The sequence below is a fragment of the Clavelina lepadiformis genome, chromosome 2, assembly GCF_947623445.1.
Source record: "Clavelina lepadiformis chromosome 2, kaClaLepa1.1, whole genome shotgun sequence".
Lineage (NCBI taxonomy): Eukaryota > Metazoa > Chordata > Ascidiacea > Aplousobranchia > Clavelinidae > Clavelina > Clavelina lepadiformis.
In genome coordinates, this window is record NC_135241.1 from 25,099,820 (window position 1) to 25,113,145 (window position 13,326).

Genomic DNA, 13,326 nt, shown 5'->3' on the forward strand with positions numbered 1-13,326 from the left:
TAACAGAAAGTTGGCAGATAATAATATTCATTAACTACTGTACGTTCGTGTTAAGTAGAAAGACCTGCACGTGTGGAACAGGGTTTATGAAAACATTTGTATTTTGTGTTGAAATATTTGTCAGCAAGTTGTATCACAAAATTTGAAGATTGGTTGGTAACAGATATGTCCGAGAGTTAACAATCACCAAGCAGGGAAATTTAAAACGGTAAATAGCGACAATGACAATAATTTTGTCGCAAGTTATGCAGTCGAAGGTAAACAGCTAAAAGTTTGGGATAAGTTTAATAATTAACCATTCAAGAAGTTTTTTCCCGAAACTGACAAAGGCAAATTTCATTCTTAGTTTCAACCATAAATCAACCATTTAACGGTTTACTTTTTCAAATTTGGTTTAGGCATTATATGACAAATATTTGACATAACGGAGTGTTGGCCACTTAATTTTTTACATGGGCAAGAATGTTTGATAAGATTTTTTTCAAAGACAACAAACAGAAATTGTTCAGCGTTTGGATAAAAGTTTTTGATTGGCAAAAATTAACCAAATCTTTGATACAAATCGTTAACTTTACCTTAATAGAAACATAGTAATCAATCAATTATAAATGGATCCAAATTCAAAACAGTCCGTAACTCTTTACAGGCAAAAATATTTTTTGATCAGTTAATTTTACGGTTTACATCAAGTTATGGAAGAATCCGCTTCTGATTGCCGTAGCAGAGAGAATGCAACTGGTGTAGATTGGAACAAACTTCCTTCAGAACTTTGGCTGGAAATTTTCAGTTATATGTCTCCAGTAAACATTGTCGGTGTTCTTCGCTACGTGAGTACTTTGTTCGAATCATACTCATTCCATCCGTCCTTGTGGAGACAAATAGATCTGACAGACTGGAATGGACCTACAACGCATCTGGTAAGGAATGAATCGTTACTCCTGTTACTAGATGTAAATGTTTTAAATTTTGAAGGTTTTTTTATTCCTAGATTGTATTCAGGATTCCTTCATTGAGAACCTCTCGCCTGTGATCGATCAAGTTTCCGAACATCTGCGAACTCTTTCATTTTGTCAAATCACTGGAAACATTGTATTTGATTCAGATAAACGATGGTTGTTTTACAAGTTTTCCAACATTGTCAGCTTAGAAATAACAGACTGTGATTGTTTCACGGCTGAAATTCTGGCTGAAATTCGACAAAACTGCAAGAACATTGAAGCCCTTGTTCTAAGTGGTTGCTGGTAAATACGTTTGATAGATCGATGACAATCTACTTAATGTGTAAATGATCACAAAATCATTGATTGCATTATGAATTAGGCTACTTATAATTACCATAATCAATGTAACTCCGTGCAATTTTTAAATCTCATTAAAATATTGTAAAAATTGTTAATAATCTGTCAATAAAAACATTTTGCAGTATGCGATAACATTTACCATTCAACAAACTGATTTATTATTACTTTACAAATTACTGTTTAATTTTTGTGACGGCATGGTTTATTTTAACGTGTCACACTTGTAGTGAAGTCAATGATGAGGCGTTGGAAGTTGTGAGCAAATTTGAGCATCTTACAAGACTGGACATAGAAGGTTGTTGTTTTGTATCAAACAAAGGTGTTAATTTCATCGCTGAAATGTCTGGTCAGATTTTGATTTTTCTGAGTAGAGGCGTCCACCAATTAAGTGATAGGTAACATATTTTGAACTTAATCGATTGCAAAGTTTGAAGTTAGCTGGCTATCAGTATGAAATCTACGAAAACATTTTTGAAGCATGATCAAATGTACCGCAGATAAAACGTTTATTTTGTACAGGAGTATAGTGAATCTTGTCACCAAACAAACTAAGATTGAGTCCTTAGTTCTATCTGGAGAAAACTTGACTGACTACTCAGTGATTAATGCTTGCCTTCATCTTGCAAACTTAAAGCATTTTGAGATTTTTAAGTGCAAAAACTTTACAGATCGAAGCATCTATGCGCTGTGTGGGAAAGTAAAGTATGGAATGAAATATATAAGATTTATTTGCTATTTGGTTCGTTTAAATTGATCAATGAACATGAGTTGAACTACAGTAATGCAACCTGTTTAAGCGCAATATCTGTAGGTTGGAACGCTTGCATTTGGAAAATATAGCAGAAGAAATTTCCACTCGGGCATTCAATTCTTTGTTCCGATATAAACCTATGCTCAATTTAAAGGAACTTGGCCTCTATATTGCAGATGCAGTTGTTGATGAAACGATAGATGCAATATCATCTGGGTATGGTTATGTGTTATCTTCAAATTTGAACAAGAGCATATAATGTGCTGTATAGTGTTAATTTGTTGCAATCGTCAAAGCGACATCGGAAAGTATGGTTGCAACTTTGATTAACTATTATTGTACCGTTGTGTACACTTACAATTTTTTTTCGTAAATATTTTGCTAGATGTCCACATCTTGACACACTTGAACTGACCTTTTGCAGCAAAGTCACCGATAAATCGATCGAAAAACTCATCAAATCATGCAGGTGTGTAAAGTTTTAAATTTTTTTCTGTTTTTTTTTTTCAGCATAATAACATTATTCTAAGTTGAATACCATCCATTAGAAGTACAATAGCACACTGCACTTTTTACCAACGTTAGGCGAGTTTGACAATTTCAAAGCGTTTCGACATCGTGCATGCGCCAATTCGAAAGCGCCTGGATTTTAAGGTTGTTGCTCAAATTCTATTCTTAGATCACGCTGTAACTTCCTTGAACAGAGAATCAAAAAATTCAAAAAATAAGAAAAAATATATCAAAAAGATTTTAAAATTTAAAATAGTAACTGCAAAAATAATTAGTTGATTAAGAGTCGAAATATAATTTTTTTTCCCGCCGAAATAATTCATCATGTTCGTCGATTTTGAAGGCGTTGTCCTTAAATACTTGTTCTGTTTGCTCGGTATGTCGGGAAAGTTTGTGACAATTTCATCGATAAAACGCAAACAAGCTCGATATGGTTTGAGCAGTGAGGAGCCGTCGATGACTTTGACAAAGACGTTTTGCAATACGACGATAAATATTCTTACGCTAACAATTCAATAATATTGGTCTTGTTTGGGGGAAGCATTCGGCACTTTTATTGATAAACACAGACAAGCTTGTCAGTCAAGAATTGGAACAGCGTAAGGAAGGTTACTTAAATGCACACAATTCTACTTACTTGCTACGCAAGTTTTAATATGTAGCTGACAATGACATCATTAGTAACAGCAAATAGTCTTCAATAGGAATTTCCAAATTTCTACTCTGCTTCTTTATTTAATCATCTTTCTTATATTTATATTGTTATACGCAGAAAACTTGAGATTATGTGCTTAAACGGAATGACCAGTTTAAAAGGCGATTGGCTTGCGGGACTTGACCATTATTTGCCGAAACTACATTGTCTCTGTATAGCTTTTTGTAGCGGTATTTCTGACGACAAAATCAAACATCTCTTGTCGCGGTGAGATATGTTTTCTGTTTTTGATCACTAATATCAGTTCTTGTTATGACGTGGAGTAAAATTTTAAAAAGTTGCCTTATTAAAATCATCATTCAATTTTATAAGGACTTTAGATTGCAGAAATGTTATTTATAAAAATTTTTACAATTTAAATCAACCTAATCAAGTTTTACTTGTAATTACTAAACTAATTTTTTCATGCCCAAGTCAGACTTTTAAATTAAGCAGATCTTCTTCTACTTTTAATACATTCTACAGCATAAGCATGTGTATTTACCAAATTGCAACACCAGACTGGTTGCTGGTCATTTATTCCATTTTCAATCACTGAAATTCTTTCGACTTTAGCCTAATACTGGTTGTAATGGTTGCGGATTAACAATAAAACTACTTGACTTGTTACATACTGTTACAGAAAATCTGAGATTTCAGTGTACACCAATAAGAAGAAATACAAAGAGTTTCCAAAGGATGAACATATCAACTGTTGTTTGAGAAAAATTAGTTTTGAAGAATTTCAATGAAATTTGAATGAAGGTTAATTTAAGTGATAAACAGCGTTGTTCTTTGTTTGTTTCACGCAAAATATTCTATTGCAACATGGCCACATGATATATTGAACACCATTATTACGTCAACAGTTTGTGTTAATATGCCGACTGATTGTAGCTGGACATTCGTATAACAAAACTCCAAAAGTCATAAATTTACTTGTTTATTTGGTGTAGATTTTGAAAATTAACAAAGTTAACTTATTGTAGCTTGTGTGCGACTGTTGCGCCGCCAACTGTTATTATAACAAGAAAGTATTATTTCATGCTTGCAAGTGTCAAGAGTTGAAAGTATAAGATGTTCTAATAGATCACGAAAGATTATCCAGAAAAATATCAAGGGAAGTGTCAATACAGGAATACAAGATCATCAAACGCGAAGACAATCAAACATATGGAAATGGGCGATGGCTTACTTCAGTTTTTACACTAAAATAAAAGCTCTTTCTGAATTGAAAATGGAAAAAGCAGAATAATGATTAACTTCGTCAAATCATGCAAATATGTCATCGAATTTTAAAATTCAATAATTTAATTTTCAAATTTGTGAAGAAATTCATTTTGGTCGTAATTAAATCCACCACAAAAACACAAAAGTTTCTGCTAATTTCTGTGGAGATCATCTAATTCTAAAACAATAAAGGAACAAACTGAAAAATCTCCATCTTGGTTGGTTCGGTGGCGCAGCAGTTAGAGCACCTGGATCGATACAAGGCGGGTTCGATTTCAGGGAGCGGTACCATTGCAGTGCTCTTGCGCAAGAAATTTAAAATTTCTCATCAGTGTTCCCATTAAGTTTGCTTATACCAATAAAAACGTATGAAGAAAAAATGTGTGTTATAATCAGATATGTACAAAAAACCGCTCGCCAATGCTAAGCTACTTGTGGTAAAAGAAATTGTTGCATTTAAGACAAATTTTGCAAACTTTCAATTAACATGAACATAATTGCCACCTCATATTTAACATACAAATTAACAAGTTTTTCTTTCTCAATGTTACTTATCAATTAAGTAGCTTTGCTTTAAGTCGTAAAAATATTCGTCTTGATCCTAAATAGTTTTAATTATATTTAGCTTGAAAAATATGAATATATATGCACCAAATCACAACAGAGGTGACGTAGATGTTTTGGCTGGACTCAACGTAATTTTTTCGCTAGAAAACTTCGGTGCTTGCCACCGAGTTTAGGAGAAACTTATCAACTAAACCGAAACTTTTAAGAGGTTTAAAAGCGGCTTAAAATTTTAAACTTAATTAATTTTTCCAATATGAAGATCATCAAAGAAGTATTAAAAATAAGAAAAATGGTATAGTCTTGTCGTAACGAGATAAAACATTTTTGAAATCTTATCGGCTGTCTCTTTTAAAACGCCTCTGTAAGTCTCTTACAAAAAACATCGCTTTTTTCCGTTCAACGTTCAACACCTAGAGTTGATGTGGAATGATAAAGCAAGGAAGGAAGCAAGAAGGCAGAAGTGAGATGCTATCTGCAAGAAGTTTAATCTCGGCGTCGACACTTCTGCCTCCAGCCCATTCCAACAAATTCCCGATTTTTTTCTCTTTGCTTGCTCATGGTAGGTGATGCACTGTATGGTTGTTTGGTGTCTTCATTCTAATGCAGAGCTGGAGATGCTGTAACAATTATAATTTATAAGTCAGTTATCATAGTCAGGCGATTCTAGTCAAAAACTTGCAGAGAATATTATTCATTTATCACCTTAAGTTCGAGCCTGCAGGAGACAAGAATCGCATTGGTCGAGAAACGACAAACAGCGAGCAAGCAAAACTTGAAGACGAAAAATGGCGACATTAACAGAAGTGTTTGTCGCAAGTAGTGTTGGTGAAGCCAAACAGCTAAGAGTTTGAGCCTTTATAGGTTGATATATATATATATAGGTTGAGTTTAAAATATTAAATTTAATATTATTACTATTAAATTAAAGATTAATGTTAATTACGTTGAAACTAGAACAAATTGAAAAGCTTTGCTGCAAAACCGAGAGTGCAAAGTTGATTGCTCTACTGGCGCATGACTAACACTATTAAATCTCGGTTTTGAAGCTAATTTCAACCACAACATGACTATTTAATGTTTTTTCTTGTCAAATTTTGGTTTGACCATTATGAGAATATGACGTAAAGAGCTGTTAGCTAAGTTAGTTAAAGCAGAAATTTTTGACAAGTTTGTTCAGTGTTTGATAAATTAAAGTTGGCGCTCGATCAAACTATTACTAACACTAGTACCACAAACAGTTGTGTTTTCCTTGGTAAAAACAGAGCTTCTGTTAATACAAAACTGTATCCTATCAGATGTTAAACACTTCATAAATCGTTTCAGGCAAAATATTTCTTTTATGGATCAATGAGTTTTAGAATTTATATAAGTTATGGAAGAATCGGAATCTGATTCCGCTAGCTCGGAATATGCAATTGATGTGAACAGGAAGAAACTTCCAGATGAAATTTGGCTGCACATTTTTAGTTTTTTACCTCAATATACGATTCTCGCTGTCATCCCATTTGTTTGTCGTTTGTTCAACTCATTGGCCTTCGACTTCTCATTGTGGAGAAAAATTAATCTCAAGTATTCAACCTACCACCCACAATTCATGGTACAGACAACTTTACCCGAATTGTTGTACAAGTAAGATGAACTTGGGTTGAATCTTTATTGTTTCTAGATCGCATTCACTGAGGTTCTCCCATTCGTGATCGATCGAGTTTCACAAAATGCTCGATATCTTTTATTTAATGAAACCACTGGAAACCATGTGTTTAGTTCAAATATACGATGGATGTATTACAAATTTTCAAATATCGTTCACTTGGACGTGTCAGAGTGTTGTAATATCAATGCTCGAACCCTAAACGAAATCAGACATCATTGTACGAAAATTGAAACCCTTGTTCTCAATGGATGCAGGTACTTGTAATTGATAGGTCAATGATAATTATTATCTACTTAATATGTAAATTAGTTGTTGCGTCGTTGGTTGCTTATAATTACAATCACTATAAATTGAGTTTTGTTTTGTTTCAAAAGACATTATTAACGTTGTAAACAGTGTTATACTTGTGATATTCTATGACCACGCGTTGGATCTACTTTTATCGACCTGTCAAAATATAATAATAAATGCTAATCTACGTTTTCATGACCACTGGAATTACGTTTTGTAGGAAAAGGTTTAAATCTTAAATATTAACTTCAGCAAATTTTTCTTCATTTTGTAGTGCCTTGTATATAGGTGGCGTTGATTTTGAAGAACCGCTCCCGTCCCCAAAAAAAGTTTTTCCTATAACCAACCCCGACTGACAATGTCACGATTAAATCTCGCAATTATAAACATTACATAAATTTTTTATTTCAACAAGATCGAAAACTTCTCCGATATCTCGCCATTTATTGGATATCGCTTTCACTCGGAATCGTTGTAGATTCTGATTTTTATTGAGTTGATAGAAAGTGTTTTTTTAACAATTTTACGCAAATAGTTGACATGTTTTTATGACAAATGTCAATCTACTGTTACTAGCTAAATTTACAAAATAATAAATTCATCACATAATCCTAAATAAGTAAACGTTTACCCGTAATGGTGTGTAATTGTTCATACATTAACATACTGTTTCGGCAGAAGATTTCTTTTAAAGTGTTATATTTGCAGTGAAGTCGATGATGAAGCCATGAAAGTTGTGAGCAAATTTGTACATCTCACAAAACTGGACATATCGGAATGTCCCCGTATTACTGATCGAGGCGTTAACTTCATTGCTGATATGCCTTGTCAGATTTTGCATTTTCTTAGTTACGACGTGAAGTGGATAAGTGACGGGTAACACATCTTGCATGAAAGCTTGTTATCAATCAAAAATGTATGAAATCAAGGAAAGGTTGTTACACAATGTTTAAAATGAAGCAAACATTTATATTTGCAGGGGTATAGTGAACCTTGTAATCAAGCAAACTAACATTGAGACCTTAGTTCTTCACGGTAGAAATTTGACCGACTTAACTATGATTGCTGCTTGCCAATGTCTTGCAAACTTAAAACATTTTCGGATTTCCTTTTGCACAGAGCTTACGGACAACTCCATGTACGCTTTGTGTGGAAAAACAGGGTACGTACAACTCTACATATATTGTTAAAGTTGTCTTAAACGTTTGCAGCGAGTTTAAGTCATGATTGTGGAAAAATGAATAAAGTCCAGTCAGACCCGAACCCGAGACCGTGCTTATGATGTCATAAACACAACGAAAAAGCTGTTTATTAAAGGCAGAAAACTCTTATCGATATATTATTGGCTATACCTCACGCTTTTGTTTGCGAACGTATACTAGTTACAGTTTACAAAAAATTTCACAGCATTTTTCAAAACAAAACGGTTTTATATTGAATATGCGGTTTCGGTTTGCCTTTTCCGTTATTGCAGCAACACTTCTTATATGCGTGACCTAATAATCATGCAGTAATCGCTTGTAATTATTGATTGATGCTGCGTGACTGAAAGCTATTCACCCAGTAGCAAGTGCTATCTTTTTGCACTTGTCTTGAGTAATACTGCACATTGATATGTATTTAGTTGTATAGTTAATATAGTATAGTTTATATGGAGATGTATTTCAATCGTATTGTTGTGGCCATAATGTGTGACTACGTGTTTAGGTAGTACCAGTAATTCATCGAGCTGCCAATGGTGACCCCTTTTATTATTAAGTTTTCTACACACACGGTTTACGCTTTTACCACAACTCTCCCCCTCGAGGTATGTTACGCTGCCCGCAACTTCCAATCTCACGGTTTGGTGACACTTAATCACGCGACACTTAATCACGCGACGCTTAATCACCGACGCATAATCACTAGGACATTTAATCACGCGACTCTTAATCACGCGACACATAATCACTAGGACATTTAATCACGCGACACCTAATCACTAGGACATTTAATCACGCGACATTTAATCACACATTTACAGTATCGGCTACCGTACACACTAGGTAACAATATCATGCATGGGAAATGTAAGCAACTGCACGAAGATAAACTAAAATCTCGCTTGACAGATAACGGTCAGCTGTGTCAACACGATGACTGTCATCGTGTTGGTGATATTTCTGGCTAAATAACAAAGAGTTTCTAGCTGGTGGAAGTCAACTTTAAACCAATGTTTTCTGAATTTGACGGTTTAATTTAAATTATCATTAGTATTGTCGCGATACCCATCTATGCGTATATGTGGTGTACTTCGCTTTTGCAAAACTTTGTTTTAAGAAAGGTAATAGGTAAAAAGTTCTTTCTTCACGTCAGAACCGTTTTGATGGTACTTTGATACTCGAGCTTCGGTGACAATAGAATAATGTTACATATTACATAGGTTATACGTAGTAATGCAAAATGACATGTTATTTCCTGATTGGCTAATGTGTTTCTATAAAAACTAAGGTTTGGAAAAATATCCTCTTCTTGTCTCTACACATAATATCAGTTTTACCTTCTGGACTGTTCATTACTGAATTGGAGTTATAGTTTTGTTTAAATGTGAAAAGATGATAAAAATGTTTCTAATGTGATAAAACTTATTTCGGACAATATAACAATTAAGTACCTGTACCGAATAAGGCCCACCTAACACTTAGAGTCTTAGACTGTATGAAGCTGGTGTTGATTTAATTTTAAAGAAACATTATAGAGAAAGCCGGCGCAACGGAGTCAAAGACAATTGTCGGGGAGTTCTAAAAGAAAGACTAATAGTAATAGCCTTTGGCTTTAGGCCAACCTTAAAAGCAATCCACATCGTCATCCCCACAGAGAGATGCACATGAGCTTGAATTACTGAATTTTCCTCACGCTTTTCCGACATCCAAGTGATTATGTGTCGCGTGATTAAATGTCGCGTGAATAAGTATCCAAGTCGCGTGATTAAATGTCCTAGTGATTATGTGTCGCGTGATTAAATGTCCTAGTGATTATGTGTCGGTGATTAAGCGTCGCGTGATTAAGTGTCGCGTGATTAAGTGTCGGTACACCCAATCTCACACCCTAATGATAATTAATTGATTACGCTGTGGCTTGTTGGAGAGGAGTTCATTCAGTCTACATTCGGTTTTAATACAAGAAAGACATTGGTTTTTATTGAAGAAATGCTCATAAAAGTTAGGAGAACAGAAACCGGCTAATCGACCAGCCGTAAGAGCGGGTGGTTTCCTGGCGAAGGGACGGAAAATCTTGGTTACATTATTACTCTTTATTTTTTGTTCGTTGAAGAAAAGTTTCGAGTTGAACAAGATTTAATTTTGGGTTCGGGTTTTTGAAACAATTTAGAAATGATGAAGCTGAAACCGAACGTCCGGGCTCCGGTTGACTGTTTTACGGTTAATATTTATTTAGATTGCGACGCTTGTATTTGAGGAATATAACAAACCAAGTTTCGACTGGAGCTCTTAATCTTTTGTTCCGATATAAACCTCTGCTGAATTTAACGGAGCTTGGCATCTGTCATGCACACGCTGTTGTTGATGAAACAGTAAACGCAATATCATCTGGGTATGATTATGTTGTATCTTCAATTTTGTAAAAGATCCTTTGCATTGCTGTGTAGTTTTTTGTTTGCAGTATTTAGTTTAAACTTATTAAGACTCATGATGGTCGACAACTTTTTTGTGAATATTACGCTAGGTTTGAACGAAACAGTTGCTTTTGGGAAAATGTTAATATTTGTGAAAAACTTGTTTATAATTGACCTGAAATGTTCTTTTAAATAACCACCTTTTTTGTGAATATTGCGCCAGATCTCCAAATCTTAAGATAATTTATCTTAACTGGTGTACCGAAGTCACCGATCAGTCTATCTTCAACCTCATCACATCATGCAGGTATTGGCTGAGTTAGAATGTTTTAAGGAAGTCTACTCAATATGTGTGCGAATAAATCTATTACAGTTTTATTTAAATCCATCTCTAAAATACATTCTCTGACATAGAAAATATTTGTGCTAGTTTCTGTCGAGATCATGCAAAACAATAAAAAAACTTTTTAAAAACGCTTCGGAATTTCCCAGTTACCTCGGTGGCGTAGCAGTTCAACGCTTTTGACCAAAGCATTTACGATGCTTACTTCTGTTTAATTGTTGTTAAAATCATTTCCAAATTTGATCCATGCAATATAAAAATTTAAGTAAAAACAAAAAATTGTTTGTGATAATCGCAACTGTACAAAAACCGCTAACGGCATCGGGCGATCACGTAAAATACCAGGCAAAAGAATTACATTGTATTGTGATGTGTCTGTTATATTTATACTACGCTCTTCCATTCACAGCCGTCGTGACGGTCACTTGTATGCGGCGCTATGCTTTTAATTAAGTTGCCATCGTTAGTTGTTGAATGTGCAGCCTAATGCGCCGTTTTATTGATTTGTTTTATTGATCACATTCAAACAATCTGTATATACACTTTTCTCTCGGTGAGGTGAGGTTGTTGAACTTTCATTGAATAATCACTTGTACTACTTACTTGAATGTACTAGCTCGATGACCATGTTTTGAGCGATGAGTAATCGTGAATTAAGCAAAGACTTTTGACAGTTCGACGATAATTGTTCTTATGTTTTCTACACATTTTTATATGTACAAGCTCAATAAAAAGGAGATTTTACGTTTTAATTTTGATCTGGGATTTTAATTTTTTGTGCTTTGTAATATGCAGACAACTGGAGCTTCTTAGTGTTCATGGATTGGCCAAACTAAAAGGCAGTTGGCTCGTAGGAATCGATCATTTTTTGCCGAAATTGAAACATCTTTTTATTCCATTTTGTGGCGGTATTTCTAACAACAAAATAAAAAGCGTTTTGTTGCGGTAAGACATTTTTTTTATTACCAGTATCAGTTTTATTTGTTATAATATGGAATATAATTTAATAACTTAATATGATAGTAGTTTTCATATCATGAGATTTAATGAACGTTTGATTGCCTAAAAACCACGAAATTGCTAAACTATTTGTAGTAAAAGCAATTGTTGCTTTTTGGACTAATTTAACAAAATTTAAAACTAATATGAACATAATTGTCACCTCATATTTAACACACGAATTAACAAGTTTTTTCTTGCTAAATGTGACTTATCAATAACTTTGCTAAATATTTAGTCCTAAAATCATTTATCAATTATAACTGCAATTTTGACAACGTACATTGTGTTGTCTCTGCCATGACACTAAAAATTTATTAAAAAATTGAGACGTTTCAGCTTCAGACAAACATTGCTTAAAGATGGTGAATGAATTTTAAGATGTCTGCAGTTGATTGAATTTATTTTACAGAAACAAACAGATAGAAGTGTACAGCAATAAAATTGATTACCGAGTTTTTCCACTTCGACAGCAATTTAGCAATGACATTAAACAAGTTACTTTGGAGGATTTTCTGTGAATTTTGTGTGGAGGCCAATTTTAGCAATAAGCGGGTTAGATTTTTTTATTTGGCTTTTATGCAAAAATTGTTTCGTATTGTTTTGTAAAATGGTCTTTTGATGATTGAAAAACAAAACTACTTTTAACAATTGGTGTTAATATGCCAGCTAAATGGAGCTGGATATACGTAATGTTTGACACAAAAGGCCACAAAATAAATTTTACGGTTGCTTTTGTCGTGTTGCAGAAATTGAAACGGAAATAAAATTGTCTTTTTATCGATCATATGTGTATTTTATATATCTATTAACAGTAGGGAAAAAAACACATGCAAACCGTCTCTACCATGTAAGAATTTTCATTTTTTCAACACGGCCAAGTCTTTTTACAAGATAATTTAGCACATAAAAATAAACCGGTTATGATTAGAAATGGAGAAGCATGACAAAACGTTATCCGAAAACACGCAAGGAAAGAAGCAATGAAAAATGAAATTACCAAACATATGGTAATGCGCTATATTGTAGCGTTGAAATGTATTTTAACAATTAAATTGATGAAATAAAATAAAAATAAAACTCAAGTGATGAATGAAGATTCTAAACATTTCCAGATATTTTATAATCAATTAATTGAAAATTATTAAATAAATAACATGCACGTAATGAACTTTAAAGCCGTATTCTGTTATAAACTTCCGAAGATGAATTCTTTTTGAGGGTTATTTCTCTCGTATAGTTTATATTTATAATCCATTTTACATAGTTGATATAATGTCCGCAGAAATGAGAACATTTTTTTAAGTTGTATGTTATTGATCTTGTTTAAATGAATGATTATGAAAATTGAAAGCACAAAAATATTTTCAGTT

General features: G+C 33.6%; 2 protein-coding genes across 3 annotated transcripts; both read left to right on the forward strand.

The window, feature by feature from the left end:
- The first annotated feature begins 650 nt into the window (after window positions 1-650).
- Window positions 651-4,632, forward strand: LOC143446055 (F-box and leucine-rich repeat protein 13-like). 2 transcript variants are annotated; one of them, XM_076945515.1, is made up of 9 exons: window positions 651-917; window positions 1,000-1,241; window positions 1,529-1,696; window positions 1,821-2,003; window positions 2,113-2,268; window positions 2,438-2,521; window positions 3,335-3,484; window positions 3,900-4,021; window positions 4,346-4,632. In XM_076945515.1, the coding sequence occupies exons 1-8, from the start codon at window positions 693-695 to the stop codon at window positions 4,006-4,008; spliced, it is 1,317 nt and encodes a 438-aa protein (XP_076801630.1). In that variant the 5' UTR covers window positions 651-692; the 3' UTR covers window positions 4,009-4,021; window positions 4,346-4,632. The 2 variants fall into 2 exon arrangements, with proteins under 2 accessions (XP_076801630.1, XP_076801629.1); XM_076945514.1 differs by lacking the exon at window positions 4,346-4,632 and having other exon boundaries at window positions 3,900-4,265.
- A 1,773-nt stretch (window positions 4,633-6,405) lies between these two features.
- On the forward strand, window positions 6,406-12,738 carry LOC143446220 (F-box and leucine-rich repeat protein 13-like). Its single transcript, XM_076945759.1, has 8 exons — window positions 6,406-6,650; window positions 6,720-6,961; window positions 7,707-7,874; window positions 7,978-8,160; window positions 10,434-10,589; window positions 10,835-10,918; window positions 11,750-11,899; window positions 12,366-12,738. Exons 1-8 carry the CDS (start codon window positions 6,426-6,428, stop codon window positions 12,472-12,474), a joined length of 1,317 nt encoding a protein of 438 aa, XP_076801874.1. The 5' UTR covers window positions 6,406-6,425; the 3' UTR covers window positions 12,475-12,738.
- Window positions 12,739-13,326: the final 588 nt, after the last annotated feature.

Bases quoted from the DNA above. Each gene is read 5' to 3' on its own strand.
- LOC143446220 (XM_076945759.1), top strand. From the start codon at position 6,426: ATGGAAGAATCGGAATCTGATTCCGCTAGCTCGGAATATGCAATTGAT. The intron at 6,651-6,719 runs GTACAGACAACT...TATTGTTTCTAG, and splicing joins CCTACCACCCACAATTCATG to ATCGCATTCACTGAGGTTCT. The intron at 11,900-12,365 runs GTAAGACATTTT...TTTATTTTACAG, and splicing joins ATAAAAAGCGTTTTGTTGCG to AAACAAACAGATAGAAGTGT.
- LOC143446055 (XM_076945515.1), top strand. From the start codon at position 693: ATGGAAGAATCCGCTTCTGATTGCCGTAGCAGAGAGAATGCAACTGGT. The intron at 1,697-1,820 runs GTAACATATTTT...TATTTTGTACAG, and splicing joins GTCCACCAATTAAGTGATAG to GAGTATAGTGAATCTTGTCA. The intron at 2,004-2,112 runs GTATGGAATGAA...CAATATCTGTAG, and splicing joins GCGCTGTGTGGGAAAGTAAA to GTTGGAACGCTTGCATTTGG.